The 24,776-nt window shown below is 36.2% G+C and overlaps 1 protein-coding gene across 1 annotated transcript; it reads right to left on the bottom strand.

The window, feature by feature from the left end:
• Nucleotides 1-1,122: 1,122 nt before the first annotated feature.
• Nucleotides 1,123-22,555, bottom strand: LOC137635603 (glutamate receptor-like). Its single transcript, XM_068368062.1, has 10 exons — nt 22,507-22,555; nt 21,570-21,660; nt 18,598-18,692; nt 17,987-18,159; nt 17,286-17,476; nt 14,831-15,064; nt 14,320-14,447; nt 6,998-7,119; nt 3,703-3,931; nt 1,123-1,313 (listed from the first exon to the last, which is right to left on the bottom strand). Exons 1-10 carry the CDS (start codon nt 22,553-22,555, stop codon nt 1,123-1,125), a joined length of 1,503 nt encoding a protein of 500 aa, XP_068224163.1.
• Between the last annotated feature and the right edge of the window lie 2,221 nt (nt 22,556-24,776).

Below are 24,776 nucleotides of genomic sequence, written 5' to 3'. Positions count from 1 at the left end.
CATGGGGCTCAATACTACACAGTACTCTAGAAGTTTTATTCCAGCTGTGACTAAGGTGTGGAATGAACTTCCTAGTCGGGTAGCTGAATCGGTAGAACTTCAAAAGTTCAAACTTGCAAGTTGCAGCAAATATTTTTATGTTGAACAGGCTGACATAAGTCTCATTATAGTTTATATATGAAAGATCTGTTTGAATGTTGTTACTGTTCTTGAAATATTTTATTTTGATTGTTCGTTACTTATCATACAGTTTATTTCCTTATTTCCTTTCCTCAAAGGTTTATGTTTTCCCTGTTGGAGCCCTTGGGCTTATAGCATCCTGCTTTTCCAACAAGGGTTGTAGCTTAGCTAATAATAATAATAATAATAATAATAATAATTGTTCATTACTTCTCATACAGTTTATTTCCTAATTTCCTTTACTCACAGGTAGATGTTTTCCCTGTTGGAGCCCTTGGGCTTATAGCATCCTGCTTTTCCAACAAGGGTTGTAGCTTAGCTAATAATAATAATAATAATAATAATAATAATAATTGTTCATTACTTCTCATACAGTTTATTTCCTAATTTCCTTTACTCACAGGTAGATGTTTTCCCTGTTGGAGCCCTTGGGCTTGTAACATCCTGCTTTTCCCACTGTGGCTGTAGCTTAGCTAATAAGAATAGTAATGATAATAATAATAATAATAATAATGATGGCCGATTTTTATTTTCTACTGCTGCTGCAATGGAATGAATCATAGCTTGAATATGAGAGTTGTCTTGATTTAGATTTTAGTACATCGTGTTTTGAATAGTTATTTAATCGCAGTTAACTAGTAATCTATTACATTAAAATACTTATGTTTACATTAGACTCATAAGTACTTATATAATCTCAGAATATGCAAGTTTCTGAAGGTATAACATGTACCTTATTTTCCTATTTGAAGTTGGCCAGTTCAAAGAACGTGTTCCGTTCATCTTCGTCTGGGCCGTGAATGTTACAGTATTACGCAATAGTCTTAACTCGTACATGTGCGTAGTTATACTTACAATCTTGCTTTACCACCTCCGTGTTATCAATGCTGAATTGTATATCATCCACATAGTATATTACGTTATTATATAATCATTACTTCTTCATTCATTATCATCTACTTCACGCTTCATAGTCCCCAGCCATGTAGACTTGGGTCTTCCAACTCTTCTAGTGCTTTCTGGAGCCATATGGGTCTGTGTCTGTGGTGTTTGGCCAGTTGTTACCACCACGCTGGCCAGCTGCTGCTTTTGTGATGGTGGCAGACTTGTCTGATCGCTCAGAGTAAGCCAGCCTAGTATAGGAGGCCCTGACTTGTACAGCTTTGCTGATCTTGGTGATATACAAACCTTTTATTATTATTATTATTATTATTATTATTAGCTAAGCTACAATCCTAGTTGGAAAAGCAGGATGCTCTAAGCCCAAGGGCTCCAATAGGGGAAAGTAGCCCAGTGAGGAAATAAGAAAATAAACAATATGAGTAAAAAATAACAATATTTTAAGAACAGTTACATCATCAAAACAGATATGTCGTATATAAACTATAAAAAGACTTATGCTTTTGCTTTTTCTTTATCGTTTATAATTTATGTCTCGTCTTTCCTATTAGCTTTTCGCCAGCTAAAAGCTACACTCTTCTATCGCTGACTTATGACCTTGAGCCTTTCGTAGGCTTATTAAGCTCTCTCTCTCTCTCTCTCTCTCTCTCTCTCTCTCTCTCTCTCTCTCTCTCTCTCTCACTTTATACACTTCCTCAGTTACGGGCTGTCAGAACAAAAGGCCATGTCCCAGGGACAAAGGTAGGTTTGGTGTATTATTATTATTATTATTATTATTATTATTATTATTATTATTATCATCTAAGCTACAACCCTAGTTTGAAAAGCAAGGGCTCCAACAGGGAAAAATCTCCCAATACGGAAAGGAAACAAGGAAATAAATACATTACGAGAGAAGTATTACAATAAAAAAAAAATTAAGAACAGTAACAACATTAAATTAGGTCTTCCAGACATAAACTATAAAAACTCAAAGAAAAAAAGGGAAAATAAATAAGATAGAACAGCGTGCCCAAGTGTACACTAGAGCATGAGAGACAGTGAAAGGCCGTGGTACAGAGGCTATGACACTACCCAATACTAGAGAACAATGGTTTGGGGTGCCCTTCTCGTAGAAGAGCTGCTTACCATAGCTAAAGAGTCTATTCTATCCTTACCAGGAGGAAAGTAACCTCTTGAAGAATTAAAGTGCTGTGAATAACACATTGAGTGAAGATTTTCTTAGTGATCTCAGTGTTGTCTGGTGTTTGAGGACAGGAGAATGTGGAAAGAATAGGCCAGACTATTTGGTATATGTGTAGGTAAAGACAGAATGACCCGTAACCAGAAAAAGGGATCCAATGTAGTACTGTCTGTCCAGTCAAATGACCCAATAACTCTCTAGCAGTAGTATCTTGACGGGAGGATGGTAAATATATAAGATGTACTAGGAAATGTATAACTGTATGTGCCACACTCAAATTATTGATTTCTTAGTGAATAATATCAGTGTAATATTTCAGAAGGACACTAAAAAATCAAACCATTGTTCTCTAGTCTTGGGTAGTGCCATAACCTCTGTACCATGGTCTCCCACTGTCTTGGGGTAGAGTTCTCTGGCTTGAGGGTACACTCGGGCACTTTATTCTATCTAATTTTTCTCCTTTTTTTTTGTTAAAATTTTTATAGTTTATATATGAAATATTTATTTCAATGTTACTGTTCTTAAAATATTTTATTTTTCCTTGTTTCCTTTCCTCACTGGGCTATTTTCTCTGTTGGGGCCCCTGGGCTTATAACATCCTACTTTTCCAACTAGGGTTGTAGCTTAGCAATTAATGATAATCATCATCATCATCATCATCTCGAAATTCCTTTGCTATTCTGTCTTCCACATGTCCCATGTCACTAGTTCTAACCTCGGAGGGTTGAGTCATAACTGACCTCTTACGGTGTAATGTAGGTATTAGCTCACCCCCACTCCCGCTTAGTTATGCTTACCTGCTGAATGCGCCCTCTCTCTCTCTCTCTCTCTCTCTCTCTCTCTCTCTCTCTCTCTCTCTCTCTCTCTCTCTCTCTGACGCAAAGGGCCTAGATTAGATTTCGCCAGTCGTCTCAATCTTCAGCTTTTAAATCAATACTTCTCCATTCATCATCATTTATTTGACGCTTCAAGTCCTCAGCCCTGTAGGCCTGGGTCTCCCAACTCTTCTAGGGCCTTGTGGAGTCCAGTTAAAAGTTTGGTGAACTAATTTCTCTTTTGGAGTGCGAAGAGCATGCCCAAACCATCTCCAGGGTCTTCCAACTCTTCTAGCGTCTTGTGGGAACCCAGTTATACGTTTGGTGAACTAATTTCTCTTTTGGAGTGCGAAGAGCATGCCCAAACCATCTTCAGGGTCTTCACACTCTTCTAGTGTCTTGTAGGAACCCAGTTAAAAGTTTGGTTAACTAATCTCTCTTGGAGAGTGCTAAGAGCATGCCCAAACCATCTCCATCTACCCCGCACCATGATCTCATCCACCTATGACACTCGAGTAATCTCTCCAATAGATTCATTTCTTATCCTTCCCAGCCATTTAGCTCCTAATATTCCTCTGAGGGATTTTTTCTAAAATCTACAAAATATTAATGAATATTTCTCACCTGAAATGATCAAGCAGAAGAGAATCCAGGAAAAGACTAAGAATCTTTGTGGCCAGTATCGTAGATGAAGCTGGTTCCCCTGATTAACCAGGTTCCGGAACATGTTGAAGGTGGAGACCTGAAGGTCAAGGTCATGGATATCTTCGCCTATATTCATTCTATTTGCCTTCACCGCAGTGTAGGCAACAGGACCAATGATTAAGGTAAATGCAATGATGCAGAGCCACACCTAGTCATGGAAGGAAAAAAAACAGTTAGGAATAACCGCACATGATTATGGAAGGAACAAATAGTAATCTATTGGCACATCTGGTAATGGAAGGAACAAACAAACAAAGAATAAACACACCTGGTTATGGAAGGAACAAACAATGAAGAATAGCTCCTCCTTGTTATGGAAGGAACAAACAATGAAGAATAGCTACCCCTGGTTATGGAAGGAACAAACAATGAAGAATAGCCATACCTGGCTATGGAAGGAACAAACAGTAATCTATTGGCACACCAGGTAATGGAACAAACAATGAAGAATAGGCTACATCTGGTTATAGAAGGAATAAACAGTAATCTCTTGGTACATCTGGTAATGGAACAAACAGTGAAGAATAGCTACATCTGGTTATGGAAGGAACATTGAAGAATAGCTACATCTGGTTATGGAAGGAACAAACAATGAAGAATAGCTACGTCTGGTTATGGAAGGAACAAAGAGTAATCTATTGGCAAACCTTTAATGGAACAAACATTGAAGAATAGCTACATCCAGTTATGGAAGGAACAAACAGTAAAGAATAACAACACGTGATTATGGAAAGAACAAACAGTAGTCTATTGGCACATCTGGTAATAGAAGGAACAAACAAACAAAGAATAAACACACCTGGTTATGGAAGGAACAAACAATGAAGAATAGCTACTCCTTGTTATGGAAGGAACAAACAATGAAGAATAGCTACCCCTGGTTATGGAAGGAACAAACAATGAAGAATAGCCATACCTGGCTATGGAAGGAACAAACAGTAATCTATTGGCACACCTGGTAATGGAACAAACAGTGAAGAATAGGCTACATCTGGTTATAGAAGGAATAAACAGTAATCTCTTGGTACACCTGGTAATGGAACAAACAATGAAGAATAGCTACATCTGGTTATGGAAGGAACAATGAAGAATAGCTACATCTGGTTATGGAAGGAACAAACAATGAAGAATAGCTACGTCTGGTTATGGAAGGAACAAAGAATAATCTATTGGCAAATCTTTAATGGAACAAACATTGAAGAATAGCTACATCCGGTTATGGAAGGAACAAACAGTAAAGAATAACAACACGTGATTATGGAAAAAACAAACAGTAGTCTATTGGCACATCTGGTAATAGAAGGAACAAACAAAGAAAGAATAATGACGACTGGTTATGGGAGGAACAAACAATGAAGAATAGATACTCCTGGTTATGGAAAAAACAAACAATGAAGAATAGCTACACCTGATTATGGAAGGAACAAACAATGAAGAATAGTTACTCCTGGTTATGGAAGGAACAAACAATAAAGAATAGCTACTTCTGGTTATGGAAGGAACAAACAATGAAGAATAACTACTCCTGGTTATGGAAGGAGCAAACAATGAAGAATAGCCACACCTGGTTATGGAAGGAACAAACAATGAAGAATAGCTACTCCTGGTTATGGAAGGAGCAAACAATGAAGAATAGCCACACCTGGTTATGGAAGGAACCAACTAATCTATTGGCACACCAGGTAATGGAATAAACAATGAAGACTAGCTACATCTGGTTATGGAAGGAACAAATAATGAAGAATAGCTACGTCTGATTATGGAGAGAACAAACAGAAATCTATTGCCTCACCTGATAAAGTTAGGATTAAATAATGATGAATAGCTACATCTAGTTATGGAATGAACAAACATTGAATAATAGCTTCGTTTGGTTATGGAAAAAACAAACAGCAATCTATTGCCACACCTGATAATAGTAGGAATAAATGATGAAGAATAGCTACATTTGGTCATGGAAGGAACAAATAATGAAGAATAGCACAATTTGGTTATGGAAGAAACAAACAGTAATGTATAGCCACACCTGATAATCGAAAGACCAAACAATTCTTGTTTTTTTTTTTTTTTTTTTTTTTTTTTTTTTTTTTTAATATTTCAGATGATATACTACAGATTATAATAGATTGATAGAAAAGACGAGTCACAGAACTGATGAAACTATATAGATAGTGCAGTGCGTGCAAAAATAGGAAAAGTCATAAAATACCATTGAAAGTCAAGATGACAATATATGAAATATTAAGTGTTTGAGCAAAGGAGGCTAAGCAGATTTAGAAAGTGATGGGATAGTTATGTCTGCAACCACACTATCCTAATGAGCTAAGAATGGGGGCTTTGGGGGTAGCCTATAAGTCTACCTGCTGTCATCAGTAGCCATTGCCTGGCCCTCCAAATTCCTAGCTTGGGTGGAGAGGGGGCCCTGGGCACTGATCATATAGATATATGATCAATCTCTAGGATATTGTCACTGTCCCTTGCTTATCATGAGGGACCTTTTAGAGGTATGATGGAAAGGAAGGATCTCATGTTCAGGAAGCGTGAGAGTGTAAGTACCATAGAATTTAATGACGTGAGTGTGTTTAGTACAGTAATATTAACAGGAATGACACAATACTAATGAGCTTTTATACAGATGCACGGATATACTATAGATTAAAACAGCAAACTGAAAAATCAATAAAAGTATTTTTCAAGAGTAGAAGAGACTTTTAGCTATGGTAAGCAGCTCTGCTAGGAGAAGGACATTCCAAAATCAAACCATTATTTTCTATTCTTAGGTACTGCCATAGCCACTGTCTTGGGGTAGAGTTCTCTTGCTTGAGGGTACATTCGGGCACACTATTCTATCTTATCTCTCTTCCTCTTGTTTTGTTAAAGTTTTTATAGTTTATATGGGAGATATTCATTTTAATGCTGTTACTGTTCTTAGAATATTTTATTTTTCCTTGTTTCCTTTCCTCACTGGGTTATTTTCCCTATTGGAGCCCTTGGGCTTATAACATCTTGCTTTTCCAACTAGTGTTGTAGCTTGGCTAATAATAATAATAATAATAATAATAATAATAATAATAATAATCAGTATCTTAAGTTTTCTAGAGAGCCACTCCCTGATTGGAGAAACGATTTGTTGATAAAAAAATGTAATGCATTGTAACTGCCTAACATACAATACTTTGGTGCATACAGTGTGCCTTGAAGCTTCCAACCTTACCTGGGATGTGAAGGGGGACAAAATCGCTAGAACTCGGCTCCTAGCCTTAGGAGATCTAGAAAAGATGCGCAGATATCCTTGCAAATGAGGATACGCGTAGTCAATCACTTCCTCTCTCCTCCCTGCAGGTGAAAGAAGTTAGCTTTTTAGGTGCCAACAAAAGTTTTTAAGTTCCTCAAACACGTTAAGTTACAAAAGGTTAAGTTTTTAAGTTCCTCAAACACGTTAAGTTAAAAAGGTTAAGTTTTTAAGTTCCTCAAACACATTAAATTAAAAAGGTTAAGTTTTTAAGTTCCTCAAACACGTTAAGTTACAAAAGGTTAAGTTTTTAAGTTCCTCAAACACGTTAAATTAAAAAGGTTAAGTTTTTAAGTTCCTCAAACACGTTAAGTTAAAGAGGTTGCCTTTTTAGTTGCCAACAAAAGTTTTTAAGTTCCTCAAACGCGTTAAGTTAAAGAGGTTAGCTTTTAAGTTACCAACAAAAGTTTTTAAAAGTTACCAACAAAAGTTTTTAAGTTCCTCAAACACGTTAAATTAAAGAGGTTGCCTTTCTAGTTACCAACAAAAGTTTTAAAGTTTAAGTTCCTCAAACACGTTAAGTTAAAGAGGTTGCCTTTTTAGTTGCCAACAAAAGTTTTTAAGTTCCTCAAACGCGTTAAGTTAAAGAGGTTAGCTTTTAAGTTACCAACAAAAGTTTTTAAAAGTTACCAACAAAAGTTTTTAAGTTCCTCAAACACGTTAAATTAAAGAGGTTGCCTTTCTAGTTACCAACAAAAGTTTTAAAGTTTAAGTTCCTCAAACACGTTAAGTTAAAGAGGTTGCCTTTTTAGTTACCAACTAAAGTTTTTAAGTTCCTCAAACACGTTAATTTAAAGAGGTTAGCTTTTTAGTTACCAACAAAAGTTTTTAAGTTCCTCAAACGCATTAAGTTAAAGAGGTTGCCTTTTTAGTTACCAACAAAAGTTTTCAAGTTCCTCAAACACGTTAAGTTAAAGAGGTTGCCTTTTAAGTTACCAACAAAAGTTTTTAAAAGTTACCAACAAAAGTTTTTAAAAGTTACCAACAAAAGTTTTTAAGTTCCCCAAACACGTTAAGTTAAAGAGGTTGCCTTTTTTATTTACCAACAAAAGTTTTTAAGTTCCTCAAACGCGTTAAGTTAAAGAGGTTGCGTTTTTAGTTACCAACAAATAAGTTCCTCAAACACGTCAAGTTAAAGAGGTTGCCTTTGTAGTTACCAACAAAAGTTTTTAAGCTCCTCAAACACGTTAAGTTAATAATGCTTGAGATACGGAAAATGATATTCAAGTGAGTACGTATTAAGCACACAATCAAGCATTGTAAGTGCATCAGATTGACTGCTTTCAGAAAGAAACTCTTTGGAGAAGAACCTTATGCAAGTTTTTCCATTTAACCTCTAAGCTAACTACAAATCGAAGGTCTTTTTAATTCTTCTATTTGTTTAGAATTTTGCAAGCTGTAACAGCCTTGATCATGCACATGATGTAATGAACATTGCTCTAAAGAAAGCTATTGTTCTTAAGAAAGCACTCAATTTCCCTAGCAGAATTTGGAGTATTCCTACAATTTAGGGTTGTAGTGGTCGATGTAGTGACGTCCCTGACTGGTGAAAACGCCAGACTGGGGATCGAGTCCGGCTCAAACTTGTTAGTTTCTTTGATCGCTGCAACCTGCTGAGTCATCAGTAGCCATTGCCGGGCCCTCCTTGGTCCTATCTTGTGTGGAGATGGGGCTTGGGCGCTGATTATATATATATATATGGTCAGTCTCTAGGGCATTGTCCTGCTCGATAGGGCAATGTCACTGTCCCTTGCCTCTGTCATACATGAGCTGCCTGGACAATGTCACTGTCCCTTACCTCTGTCATACATGAGCTGCCTTTAAACCTTTAAAGGTTTAAAGGTCGCTTTTGACTGGCAGATGCAAGGGACCACAGCAATATAAAAACTTGCAGCTGAAGGCAGTCCCTCATTAGGAAACTTGTTAGTTCCTTTGATCGCTGCAACCTGCTGAGTCGTCAGTAGCCATTGCCGGCCCCTCCTTGGTCCTATCTTGTGTGGAGAGGGGGCTTGGGCGCTGATCATATGTATATATGGTCAGTCTCTAGGGCATTGTCCTGCTTGATAGGGCAATGCCACTGTCCCTTGCCTCTGTCATACATGAGCTGCCTTAAATACAATAATCATAAATTCCTTACAGAGTTTACAGATAACAACTGGACTAAGGAGCTTAATTTAACAGTATGGCCTAATGTTACTTTGAAGCTTTCAGTTTATTTCTATGTGACCCTATCATCCTCACCATCTTCTCCTACTCCTATTGACGCAAAGAACCTCGGTTAGATTTCCCCAGTCGTCTCTATATTGAGCTTTTAAATTAATACTTCTCCATTCACCATCTCCTACCTCACGCTCCATAGTCCTCTTCTATGTATGTCGGTGTAAAGGATTCAAGCTACCCCCAGTTTCAAGCTAACCCCCCCCCCCCCCCGTAACTTTAAACCGGTTTCAGATTACTGGGGAGGTAGTTTGAAACCGGTTTCAAGCTACCCCCCATGTTTTCAAGTTACCTCCCTCATCGAAATAGAAAATAATTTATATGGCAGTGCACATATGCATCATGCATTTATTGCCGATTTCGCAGCAGTAGAAAAAAAAAGTTTATTTTCGTATTCAAGAAAAAGAATTGTTTTCTTTTATCATCTCAAAAAGATGCCATTCTTGTGCTTCGGGTGCATGAGCTTCACACAGCAATATCCGTGGAGAAATTGATACAAAAGTCCACGACGAGATGTGTACTTTGTCGCTATACTCTGTCAAATTTACGAAGAAGTTTGAGATGTACTTAAAGACTAAAACACACATGCCATATTTCCGAAATTCTTTCTCGAAAATAAAGAGGGAAGGATGCAATTTTGTTATAATTAATGCCATTACAATACACCATTGAAAGTTATCTTTTGAAAGCCAATACACCATTGAAACTTGTCTTTTGAAAAGACAATACACCACTCAAACTTGTCTTTTGAAAAGACAATGCACCATTGAAACTTGTCTTTTCAAAAGACAATACACCATTGAAAGGTGTTTTATTGCAAAGTCAATTCAATATTGAAAGTCGTCTTTCGAAAAGACAATACACAACTGAAAGTTGCATTTTGCGAAGACAATACTCCATTGAAAGTTGTCTTTTGAAAAGACAATACACCATTGAAAGTTGTAAACTTTAATTCTACAAAAACTCAACTTCAACTTGTTATCGTTTTGTAACGTTATTTAGTCGTACTATAAAGAAACGGGACACAAAATTGCCACTTTTTTTGATATAGTTTCTCAGGTCAGCTATGGACATTTGTTAATCGGCTAAGTTAGAAAGTATCCCTTATTAAACCTCCTTGCCTTGCGTTCAGGTAATGGCAGGAACCACTTGCGACGAAAGTAGCTAGCTGCTTGCGCTGCACACCCAGAAGTAGAGAGAGAGAGAGAGAGAGAGAGAGAGAGAGAGAGAGAGAGAGAGAGAGAGAGAGAGAGAGAACTTTTTGTCAGCCAGAATGTAAGGTCATCCATCACCATACAGAGCAACAGTAGGGGTAAGATACTTATTATTATTATTATTATTATTATTATTACTATTTTTATTATTATTATTATTACCCAAGATGAAAGGGAAACAAACAAGTAGAAAGAAATAAAGGAAAGATATAAAGTTAGAATACAAAAATAACAAGAAGGCAAATGGGTATTGTATCATTAAAGAAATGTTTAAAGCAAACTGATAACAAGAAAATGCAGTGAGCATGTTGATCTGCCAACAAAAACAATAGAATAACTATTGTAAGAGACGATATGACAAAAGAAAAACAAAGAAACATTTCGGCTGTGGCCTACAGAGAAGATTTTTTTTTTTTTTTTTTTTTTTTGATAGGTCGTCGATTCCCAAAGGAGATTACTATAGGTGAGGTGAGAAGGTATACTACGAAGTCGAAAATATGGCACCCTGTGATTTCTGTCTAGATACACCTTGACCTTCGTAAATTTAAGAGAGTATAGTCTCCAAGATTGGCTTTTTCGTTTTCCGAAGCCCCTTTTAGGTACTTGGTGTTCACTACGTAGTCAAAGATGATATCGAGGTTGTCCGATTTCCGTTCAGCAGCCATACTGATGACTTTTTGTCGAGTTTGTCCGATTTCCGTTCAGCAGCCATACTGACGACTTTTTGTCGAGGTTGTCCGATTTCCGTTCAGCAGCCATACTGATGACTTTTTGCCGAGTTTGTCCGATTTCCGTTCACCAGCCATACTGACGACTTTTTGTCGAGGTTGTCCGATTTCCGTTCAGCAGCCATACTGACGACTTTTTGTCGAGGTTGTCCGATTTCCGTTCAGCAGCCATACTGACGACTTTTTGCCGAGTTTGTCCGATTTCCGTTCACCAGCCATACTGACAACTTTTTGTCGAGGTTGTCCGATTTCCGTTCAGCAGCCATACTGACGACTTTTTGTCGAGGTTGTCCGATTTCCGTTCAGCAGCCATACTGACGACTTTTTGTCGAGGTTGTCCGATTTCCGTTCAGCAGCCATACTGACGACTTTTTGCCGAGTTTGTCCGATTTCCGTTCACCAGCCATACTGACGACTTTTTGTCGAGGTTGTCCGATTTCCGTTCAGCAGCCATACTGACGACTTTTTGTCGAGGTTGTCCGATTTCCATTCAGCAGCCATACTGACGACTTTTTGTCGAGGTTGTCCGATTTCCGTTCAGCAGCCATACTGACGACTTTTTGTCGAGGTTGTCCGATTTCCGTTCAGCAGCCATACTGACGACTTTTTGTCGAGGTTGTCCGATTTCCGTTCACCAGCCATACTGACGACTTTTTGTCGAGGTTGTCCGATTTCCGTTCAGCAGCCATACTGACGACTTTTTGTCGAGGTTGTCCGATTTCCGTTCAGCAGCCATACTGACGACTTTTTGTCGAGGTTGTCCGATTTCCGTTCAGCAGCCATACTGACGACTTTTTGTCGAGTTTGTCCGATTTCCGTTCAGCAGCCATACTGACGACTTTTTGTCGAGGTTGTCCGATTTCCGTTCACCAGCCATACTGACGACTTTTTGTCGAGGTTGTCCGATTTCCGTTCACCAGCCATACTGACGACTTTTTGTCGAGGTTGTCCGATTTCCGTTCAGCAGCCATACTGACGACTTTTTGTCGAGGTTGTCCGATTTCCGTTCACCAGCCATACTGACGACTTTTTGTCGAGGTTGTCCGATTTCCGTTCAGCAGCCATACTGACGACTTTTTGTCGAGTTTGTCCGATTTCCGTTCACCAGCCATACTGACGACTTTTTGTCGAGGTTGTCCGATTTCCGTTCAGCAGCCATACTGACGACTTTTTGTCGAGGTTGTCCGATTTCCGTTCACCAGCCATACTGACGACTTTTTGTCGAGGTTGTCCGATTTCCGTACAGCAGCCATACTGACGACTTTTTGTCGAGGTTGTCCGATTTCCGTACAGCAGCCATACTGACGACTTTTTGTCGAGGTTGTCCGATTTCCGTTCACCAGCCATACTGACGACTTTTTGTCGAGGTTGTCCGATTTCCGTTCAGCAGCCATACTGACGACTTTTTGTCGAGTTTGTCCGATTTCCGTTCACCAGCCATACTGACGACTTTTTGTCGAGGTTGTCCGATTTCCGTTCAGCAGCCATACTGACGACTTTTTGTCAAGGTTGTCCGATTTCCGTTCACTAGCCATACTGACGACTTTTTGTCGAGGTTGTCCGATTTCCGTACAGCAGCCATACTGACGACTTTTTGTCGAGGTTGTCCGATTTCCGTTCAGCAGCCATACTGACGACTTTTTGTCGAGGTTGTCCGATTTCCGTTCAGCAGCCATACTGACGACTTTTTGTCGAGTTTGTCCGATTTCCGTTCACCAGCCATACTGACGACTTTTTGTCGAGGTTGTCCGATTTCCGTTCAGCAGCCATACTGACGACTTTTTGTCGAGGTTGTCCGATTTCCGTTCAGCAGCCATACTGACGACTTTTTGTCGAGGTTGTCCGATTTCCGTACAGCAGCCATACTGACGACTTTTTGTCGAGGTTGTCCGATTTCCGTTCAGCAGCCATACTGACGACTTTTTGTCGAGGTTGTCCGATTTCCGTTCAGCAGCCATACTGACGACTTTTTGTCGAGGTTGTCCGATTTCCGTACAGCAGCCATACTGACGACTTTTTGGACAAGTGACGCTGTGATCGGGTTAACCTGGGTTTATATACCTCCCAAAACATATATCAAAGACTTGCTACCGCGTACAAGATAATCAAATTAAAAAAAGGGGGTTTTATTTGCGGCCCAAGGACGAAGAATGGGCATTGTAACTATCGTCCTTTTTATGGTCATGCAGATGAATTATGGAACGCTAGACTTATATGCACTAGTATTAAACATCATGCAAATTTACTCACTGAATGTGTCTTAAGTTCGTTTTGGAAATAAAAAGAAGGATGTCCGTATCGACCGTGCTTTTATCACTGTACGAGTATGATAATCGCAAAGAAGAACTAAGACAATAAATCAATAAGTTCTACAAATAGAGGAAACCGTACATGTATACACCTGTAACCTAAAAATTTTGTGTTGACCTTGATCAAAAGCAATTGATTGATATTTATAAATTATGATATACTACGCAAAAACGAGGGGGGTAGTTTGAAACCAGGGGGGTAGCTTGAAACCGGCTTCAAATTACCCCCGGAGGTAGCTTGAAACCGATTTCAAGTTACCCACCGGTAGCCTGAAACCGGTTTCAAATTACCACCGGGGGTAGCTTGAAACCAGTTTCAAGTCCCCCCCCCTGGTAGCCTGAAACCGGTTTCAAACTACCAGGGGGTAAGATTTGGAGGGGGTAATTTGAAAATGGTACACCGGGGTCTTGCAACTTTTCTAGTGCCTTGTGGAGCACCATAGCCTCTGTACCATGGTCTTCCACTGTCTAGGGTAGTGCTATAGCCTCTGTACTATGGTCTTCCATTGTTTTGGGTAGTGCCATAGCACTGTACCATGGTCTTCCACTGTCTTTGTAGTGCTATAGCCTCTGTACTATGGTCTTCCACTATCTTGTGTAGCACCATAGGCTCTGATGAATTAATCTCTCTTGGGGAGTGCGAACAACATGCCCAAACCATCTCCTTCTACCCCTCACCAGGATCACATCTACATATGGTACTCGAGTAATCTCCCCTAAAGTTTGATTTCTAATCCTGTCCCTATAGTGAAATGAAATTGCACACCAGTAATTACAGTTTAGAGCAATTCCGCAGATAGCCAGTTGTACCTCCCTTCTGGCAACCATGCCGATGAGGCCAGTGACTGAACCGTCCGGTTGTGGGTACCCGAACTTTCCATCACTGGGCTGGTAAACTTTGTACCTGGAAAGGTAAATGTATTAGAAAACTACTTTTAGTAGAGATTTTAAGTCAATCACTGGACTAATTTTCCCTGTTGGAGCCCTTGGGCATATAGCATCCTGCTTTTCCAACTAGTATTGTAGCTTGGCAAGTAATAAGAATAATAATAATAATATAGCTCATTACATCTCATTTACTTTATTTTTTTTCCTTATTTCCTTTCTTCTGTGGGCTATTTTTCCCCGTTGGAGCCCTTGGGCTTATAGAATCCTGCTTTTCCAACTATGGTTATGGCTTTACTACTGCTACTACTACTACTACTACTACTACTACTACTACTACTAATAATAATAATAATAATAATACCTTCTCGACTGATAATCCCAGACAAAGCAGATACTCACGTGAAATTCAAATAACGGGCCAAATTATTGAGGATATCCAAAGATATCCCAGCTTCCGGTTCGTAGCTGCCATCAGGAAGAATGCCCCGAAATTTGAAAACCGGTGGGCCATCTATGGCAGCCACAAGCATCTGTCTGCCCTCCATGTTGGCGTACATTCGTTCCCCGCGTGTGGTTAAAATGTCGGGTGACATGGCTTTCCAATGGCTGTGTCTTGCATTGTGAGTGAGAAAACTGGGGGGAAAAAATTGTATCTTAAGTTTATTTAGGCTCTGAAGTTTACTAAAAAGCCTGTGCTGAAGTTTGCTCACTTTATTTGGGTTCCTTCAAGCTTGTTGGTCTCATATTTTAAGTAAAAAGTTTTTTCATCTTCTTTGATTTCTATATTTAATTCTATTTATTCCATATTTTAAGATGGTTTTGATATTTTGATAATGATAATAATAATAATAATAATAATAATAATAATAATTCTTATATCAATAATAATTCTAATAAAAATAATTTCAATAATTTTGTTTTTCATGAGCAAGTTTTCTTGTGGAATTTTACCAGGTTTAAAGGTCACTCATAAATGGCAAAGGCAAGGGTCAGTGACAATGCCTCAGAGACTGGTCATATATACATATGATCAGTGCCTAAGCCTCCTCTCCACCCAGGATAGGACCATGGAGAGCCATGCAATGGCTGCTGATAACTCACCAGGTAGACCTATAGGCTCCCCCTAAACCCGCATCTTGAAAGAGAAACAAGATAGAATAGTGTGCTCTCAAGCAAGAGAAATCTACGCCAAGACAGTGGAAGACCCTGGTACAGAGGCTATGGCACTACCCAAGACAGTGGAAGACCATGGTACAGAGGCTATGGTGCTACACAAGATATTGAAAGACCATAGTACAGAGGCTATAGCACGACCAAAGACAGTGGAAGACCCTGGTACAGTGCCATGGCACTACCCAAAACAATGGAAGACCATAGTACAGAGGCTATAGCATTACCCAAGACAGTGGAAGACCATGGTACAGAGGCTATGGTGCTACTCAAGACAGTGGAAGACCTTAGTACAGAGGCTATAGCACTACCAAAGACAGTGGAAGACCATGGTACAGAGGTTATGGCACTACCCAAAACAATGGAAGACCATAGTACAGAGGCTATAGCACTACCCAAGACAGTGGAAGACCATGGTACAGAGGCTATGGTGCTACACAAGACAGTGGAAGACCATGGTACAGAGGCTACAGCAATACCAAACACAGTGGAAGACCATGGTACAGTGGTATGGCACTACCCAAAACAATGGAAGACCATAGCACAGAGGCTATAGCACTACCCAAGACAGTGGAAGACCATGGTACAGAGGCTATGGTGCTTCACAAGACAGTGGAAGACCATGGTACAGAGGCTATGGCACTACCCAAGACAGTGGAAGACCATGGTACAGAGGCTATGGCACTACCCAAGACAGTGGAAGACCATGGTACAGAGGCTATGGCACTACCCAAGACAGTGGAAAGCCATGACAGTACTACGTTGGATCCTTCTCTCTGGTTACGGTTCATTATCCATTTGCCTACACATACATCGAATAGTCTGGCTTATACTGTCCTCATACACATGACAATAATGAGATTACCAAACAATTATTCCTCACTCAAGGGTCTAACTACTGCAATGTAGTTGTTCAGTGCCTGCTTTCCTCTCAGTTAGGGTAGAAGAGACTCTTTAGCTATGGTAAGCAGCTCTTCTAGGAGAAGGACACTCCAAAATCAAACCATTGCTCCCTGGTCTTGGATATTGACATATCCTCTGTACCATGACCTTTCACTGGCATGGGGTAGAGTTCTCCTGCTTGAGGGTACACTCAGGCACACTATTCTATCTTATTTCTCTTCCTCTTCTTTTTTGTAAGTTTTTATAGTTAATATATGAAATATTTATTCTAATATTGTTACTGTTCTAAAAATATTTTAATTGTTAATTATTTTTCCTTGTAGTTTCCTTAATTCCTTTCCTCACTGGGCTATTTTATCTGTTAGAGCCCTCGGGCTTATAGTATTCTGCTTTTCCAACTAGGGTTGTAGCTTAGCAAGTAATAATAATAATAATAATAATAATAATAATAATAATAATACAGAGGCTATGGTACTAACCAAGACTAATGTTATTATCATTACTAGTTAAGCCACAACCCTAGTTGGAAAAACAAGATGCTGTAAGCCCAACTGGGAAAAATATCCCAGTGCGGAAAGGAAATTAAGAAATAAATAAACGATATGAGAAATAATGAATAATTAAAATAGAATATTTTAAAAACAGTAACAACATCAAAACAGATATTTCATATATAAACTATAAAAAGACTTATGTCAGCCTGTTTAACATAGAAACAACATATTACATTTGGAGTGTCCTCCTTAAAGAATTTTTTACCAGAGAGTTTTTCAACACTCACCGTATGTCACCCCCGGCATCTGCTTCCGAATGTTTGATCAGCAAGTCTCCGAATTGGTCCTTGAAAAGAATGAGCACTCGAGTCCCTTCGAAGATTGAGTTCTTGAGGACGAGGAGGAACTCGGCCTCCAATTCCCCTTCTGAAACCAAGAGCCAAGTGACGAAGTGGCTGTCTAGTCTCTTAGCTCTGATCTAGTAAAGTGATAGGGAGACACATTATTATTATTATTATTATTATTATTATTATTATTATTATTATTATTATTATTATTATTAATTGCTAAGCTATAACCCTAGTTGTAAAAGTAGGATGCTATAAGCCCAAGGGGCCCAACGGGGAATATAGCCCAGTGAGGAAAGGAAACAAGGAAAGATAAAATATTTTTTACACGGCAGTGCCAGATCTGAGTGTAAGGGACCTAAATTTCATTACTAAAAATGTAGATGTGGCATATTTTTTACCCGGCGGTGCCAGATCTGAGTGTAAGGGACCTATTTTCCATTACTAAAAAAGTAGATGTGGCATATTTTTTACCCGGTGGTGCCAGATCTGAGAGTAAGGGACCTATTTTTCATTACAAAAAATGTAGATGTGGCATATCTTTTACCCGGTGGTGCCAGATCTGAGTTTAAATCAAATCAATCAGTCCTTTCGGTTACACTGAAGGATATAATCAGCGAAAAAAATAGTCGATACCTCACCTGTTCAAATATCTGAAGGACGTTGCTGGCCGTGCAGATTGTCATGAGAATGGACACATCTTTGCTCGGCCTTAGGAGCATCTCAACTGAAGTGTTGTTCGACTCGCCGCGTTCATATATAGTGAGACCGTTCAGCTTACCGGAGAGGAGGTTTATCAGAACATTAGCAATTCCTGTCAGTTGAAACCAAAAAGAGAGGAATCTTTAAGTACTGAGAATAAGTTGTGTCTTAGACTAAAACTACATTATAAACATTGTTATAGAAATATGTAATCATTCTGATTATTTGAATAATAAAATATATTAGAAAATAGATACGTCTAAAATGTGACAGCTTGATATCCTATAATACATGACTATTATATATTGTATATATATATATATATATATATATATATATATATATATATATATATATATATATATGTGTATATACATATATATGCATAGACATATATATGTGTTTATATATATATGTATATATATATATACATGTATATATATATATATAGAAAATATATATATATATATATATATATATATATATATATATATATATATATATATACACACATCTATATATGTATATATGCATGTGTGTTTATATTAACCTTCGTAATCACGATCATAAAGAATCTGCAGATGAAGGGGAACATCTTCGTACAACTCTTGGACGAAGTATGACACATCCAAGACGAACTTTGCCCTGAAAAAAAAAAAATTAGATCAAATGTTTTTATTGAAACACGAAAAATCATTTTGATTCTAAAATGGATATATACTCAACTTGTGTTTTTTCAAGGTTTTACTTTCCATTTACATATGTATGTATATATATATATATATATATATATATATATATATATATATATATATATATATATATATATATATATATATATGTGTGTGTGTGTGTGTGTGTGTGTGTGTATATATATTTATTTTTATATGTATGTAATCTCTACATATCTATGTATATATATATATATATATATATATATATATATATATATATATATATATATATATATGTAGCCTCTCTCTCTCTCTCTCTCTCTCTCTCTCTCTCTCTCTCTCTCTCTCTCTCTCTCTCTCTCTCTCTCTCTCTCTTTATAATATATATATACATATATATATATATATATGTATATATATATATACATGTATATACATATATATATATATATATATATATATATATATATATATATATATATATATATATGTACATACATATATGCGTGTGTATATGTCTATAAATATATATGTATATATGTACAGAGAGAGAGAGAGAGAGAGAGAGAGAGAGAGAGAGAGAGAGAGAGAGAGAGAGAGAGAGAGAGAGAGAGAGAGAGAGGCAACAACTTTCGCTTCGCTGCAGAGGATAATATACGGTCCAAGGAAATTGGCCGTCTAGAAAGTCAATCTATGGTCTTATCAAAAGGTTTTCAGTGTTTTCTAGGCAACCAAGAGATTATATCCTCTTCAAACTTTCCATTGGTATGTAGTAAGTTGGCCAGGGCACTAGCCACCCGTTGAGATACTACCGCTAGAGAGTTATGGGGTCTTTTGACTGGCCAGACAGTAGTACATTGGATCTTTCTCTCTGGTTAGGGTTCATTTTCCTTTTGCCTACACACACACACACACACACACACACACACCGAATAGTCTGGCCTATTCTTTACATATTCTCCTCTGTCCACATATACCTGACAACACTGAGATTACCAAACAATTCTTCTCACTGCACTGTAATTGTTCAGTGGCCACTTTCCTCTTGGTAAGGGTAGAAGAGATGCTTTAGCTATGGCAAGCAGCTCTTCAAGGAGAAGGACACTCCGAAATCAAACCATTGTTCTCTAATCATGGGTAGTGCCATAGCCTCTGTACCATGGTCTTCCACTGTCTTGGGTTAGACTTCCCTTGCTTCAGGGTGCTCTCGGGCTTACTATTCTATCTTATTTCTCTTCCTCTTATTTTGTTAAAGTTTTTTATACTTTAAATAGATATTTATTTCAGTGTTGTTGCTCTTCTTGAAATGTTTCATTTTTCTCTGTTTCCTTTCCTCACTGAGCTATTTTCCATGTTGGAGGCCCCTGGGCTTATAGAATCCTCCTTTTCCAACTATGGGTTGTAGCTTAGCAAGTAATAATGATCATAAATATACGAGAATGTTTCCCTGGATCCTAAAGTTCCCAAAATATTATAACATGATTTTTACTTGCAAATGTGCCAAAGCTCACTGTTGCCTGCGATACATTCTCTAAATTGAAATGATTTTCTATTCTGCAAAATCCACATAAATTATACCTTACGTTTCTCCATACGTCTGGACGTGAAACCACAGAATTTTTGCGAATAATTAATCCTTAGTTTAGGAAATTTAGAAATACTTTCTAGTATATTTTGTAGCGAGGCTAATCAATGTAATGTATCCGGACCAGCTATTATTATTATTATTATTATTATTATTATTATTGTAATTGTTGTTATTATTATTATTATTATTATTATTATTATTATTGTAATTATTATTATTATTATTATTATCATCATCATGATTGTTATTATTATTATTATTATTATTATTATTATTATTATTATTGTTATTATTATTATTATTATTATTATTATTATTGTAATTGTTATTATGATTATTACTATTATTATCATTATTATTATTATTATTATCATTATCATTATCATCATCATTATTATTATTATTATTAACAGCAACAACATACACACACACATGGTAAGGAGCTCTTCTAGGAGGACACTCCAAAATTATTATTATTAGCTAAGCTACAACCCCAGCTAGAAAAGTAGAATGTTTTATTTTTCTATTTTCTTTTCAATTCAACAGTGTTTGTAGACGAAATGCTTAAACACTCTCCAACCAGAGCATCAACATTTGTAGACAATTTTGGCAACGTTTTTCTCGGAATAAACACTTTTTATTCTGACAATATCTGCAACTTTATATTATTATTATTATTATTATTATTATTATTATTATTATTATTATTATTATTATTATTATTATTATTATTAAATGCTAAGCTACAACCCTAGTTGGAAAAGCAGGATGCTATAAGCCCAGGGGCTCCAACAGGGAAAAAACACTTTTTTTATTCTGACAAGATCTGCAACTTTATATTATTATTATTATTATTATTATTATTATTATTATTATTATTATTATTATTATTATTATTATTATTATTATTATTATTAAATGCTAAGCTACACCCCTAGTTGGAAAAGCAGGATGCTATAAGCCCAGGGGCTCCAACAGGGAAAAATAGCCCAGTGAGGAAAGGAAACAAGGAAAAATAAAATATTCTAAGAACAGTAAAATCATTGAAATAAATATTTCCTATATAAACTATAAAAACTTTAACAAAACAAGAGAAAGAGAAACTAGATAGAACAGTGTGCCCGAGTGTACCCTCAAGCAAGAGAACTCTAACCCAAGATAGTGGAAGACCATGGTACAGAGGCTATGGCACTACCCAAAACAATGTCGCAAATGGAAGTTTTCGCAACTGCAAAATAATAACTGTTCCAAGAAACTCACCTTTCGCCTGATGAAGAAATTATTGCATCATTTCCACCATCTCGGTAGGTGCTTCTCACCGTTTGCAACAGACAAGAGAGCGAAGCGATATCTGAAAATAGAAGTTTCTACATTCAGAGGTAATTTCAACATTTAGCGGTAATTCAACAACATTCAGAGGTAATATTAACAACATTCAGAGGTAATTCAACAACATTCAGAGGTAATTTTAACAACATTCAGCGGTAATTTCAACAACATTCAGAGGTAATTTTAACAACATTTAGCGGTCATTTTACAACATTCAGAGGTAATTTTAACAACATTCAGCCGTAATTTTAACAAGATTCAGGGGTAATTTTAACAACATTCAGCGGTAATTTTAACATTCAGAGGTAATTTTAACAACATTCAGAGGTAATTTTAACAACATTCAGCGGTAATTTTAACAACATTCAGAGGTAATTTTAACAACATTCAGCGGTAATTTTAACAACACTCAGAGGGGATTTTAACAACATTCAGCAGTAATTTTAACAACATTCAGAGGTAATTTTAACAACATTCAGCGGTAATTTTAACAACATTCAGAGGTAATTTTAACAACATTCAGCGGTAATTTTAACAACATTCAGCGGTAATTTTAACAGCACCCAGAGGGGATTTTAACAACATTCAGAAGTAATTAACAACATTGAAAATTGTTCATACGAAATTGGCCAAAGGAAAGAGGTAATTTTGACGGGATTGCAGATTAAAGTATTCGAACACATACACACACACACACACACACGTACACACACGCACACAAGCACGTATTCGCATATACAAAAACAACAACAACTGGACAAAGGCCTCAGAAATTCCTTTTTTTTCATGTCTGGGTTTCACCAGTTTTCATCACCACGTTGGCCATTGCGGATTGGTGATGGTGGGAGACTTTTGTCTAATCACTTACAGCAAACCAACCTATTATGGGCAGTGACTATTACAGCTATGCCGATCATGGCAATACGCAAACCCTTACACCATGTCAAGGTGTTCCCACTCAGAAAGGGACACTTATAGTCAAATGATTATTTTCTAATTCAAATTCTATATGTCCGTTATCTTATTTAAACCTTCATATGTCACTTATTTTATCAAAATCGTCTCATATGTCACTTATCTTATCTAAATCGTCTCATGTCACTGATCTTATCTAAATCTTCATATATGTCATTTATCTCATTTAAATTCTATGTGACAGTTATCTTATTTACACCTTCTTATGTCACTTATTTTATCTAAATCGTCTCACATGTCACTTATCTTATTTAAATAGTCTCATTTGTCACTTATCTTATTTGAATCTTCATATATGTCTCTTATCTTATTTAAACATTCTTATGTCACTTATCTTATTTAAACCTTGTTATGCCACTTATCTTATTTAAATCGTCTCATATGTCACATATTTTATCTAAATCGTCTCATATGTCACTTATCTTATTTAAATCGTCTTATATGTCACTTATCTAATTTAAATTCTATATGTCAGTTATCTTATTTAAACCTTCTTATGCCACTTAGCTTATTTAAATAGTTTCTTATGTCACTTATCTTATCTAAATCGTCTCATGTGTCACTTATCTTATCTAAATCGTCTCATGTGTCACTTATCTTATTTAAATCTTCATATATGTCACTTATCTTATTTAAATCTTCATATATGTCAATTATCTAATTTAAATTCTATGTGACAGTTATCTTATTTAAACCTTCTTATGTCACTTATCTTATCTAAATCGTCTCATATGTCACTTATCTTATATAAATCGTCTCATATGTCACTTATCTTATTCAAATCTTCTGATATGTCACTTATCTTTTTTAAATCGTCTTATGTCACCAATCCTATTCAAATCTTCTCTCTAGCATTATCTTATATATATATATATATATATATATATATATATATATATATATATATATGTCATTATGTGTGTGTGTGTGTCTGTATGTACTTATATATATATATATATATATATATATATATATATATATATTATATATATATATATATACATATATATATATATATATATATATATATTATATATATATATATATATATACATATATATATATATATATATATAAGTTTCTTACCTTTCAATCTTCTCTGAATCTTCTTCCATTTCATTCATCCACCCATCAACCCATCCCAAGTCTTCAATTTTCCATTCAACCAATATCCAACATTCATCCCCCAGACAACTGGAGCAAATTCTCACCTGTCAATAGTCTGAATATCGCTGCCATTTCCTGTCAGTTCGGTGAACAGAAGCAAAACCTTGGAAGATAATAATAATAATAATAATGATAATAATAATAATAATAATAATAATAATAATAATAATAATAATAATAATAATAATAATAATGCATATATATACAACAACAGATGCAGACATTATCTAGTCTACAGAACAAAACACATCATATATATATATATATATGTATATATATACACATACATATATATATATATATATATATATATATATATATATATATATATATATATATATATATACATATATATATATATATATATACATGTATATATATATATATATATATATATATTTACAGTATTATATATATATATATATATATATATATATATATATATATATATATATATATATACACTTGTGTGTGTATTTATGCGTTTTATAGTGCAGTGGAATAGTAATAGCTGATGAAAACGATGACGGTATATTACATATAAATACATATTTTGAGAGAGAGAGAGAGAGAGAGAGAGAGAGAGAGAGAGAGAGAACACTTAAACTAAGAGCAGTTCTTCTATCGGGTCTGTCAAACTTTTGAATATTGGAGTTTATTCGTACAGGTGATTGTTAATTTAACACGAATTTATCTAGAAATCCTGAAATTAATCTAAAAACAATATTTCTAGCACAATTAGTCTGAATCTTTTATTGAAATTACAATTAAGCTGTTAAAATTCGTTATTTTAGAAAATAACACTGGTTAGTTTTGCAATTTTTGAGTTTTAATACCACAGTATCTTTGATAGTAGGTTTATCATCTGTTTTAAAGAGGGCTAATCCTTTATTTTTTCTTATTGTTATGAATGTACAAGGTAGGGTGGGGGGAACCTAATAGTGCTTGTAAATCAAACTTGCTGAGCCCAATCACGAGTTATTATTATTATTATTA

Source organism: Palaemon carinicauda, unplaced genomic scaffold, assembly GCF_036898095.1.
Source record: "Palaemon carinicauda isolate YSFRI2023 unplaced genomic scaffold, ASM3689809v2 scaffold147, whole genome shotgun sequence".
Lineage (NCBI taxonomy): Eukaryota > Metazoa > Arthropoda > Malacostraca > Decapoda > Palaemonidae > Palaemon > Palaemon carinicauda.
This window is presented reverse-complemented; position numbering and strand designations above follow the sequence as displayed.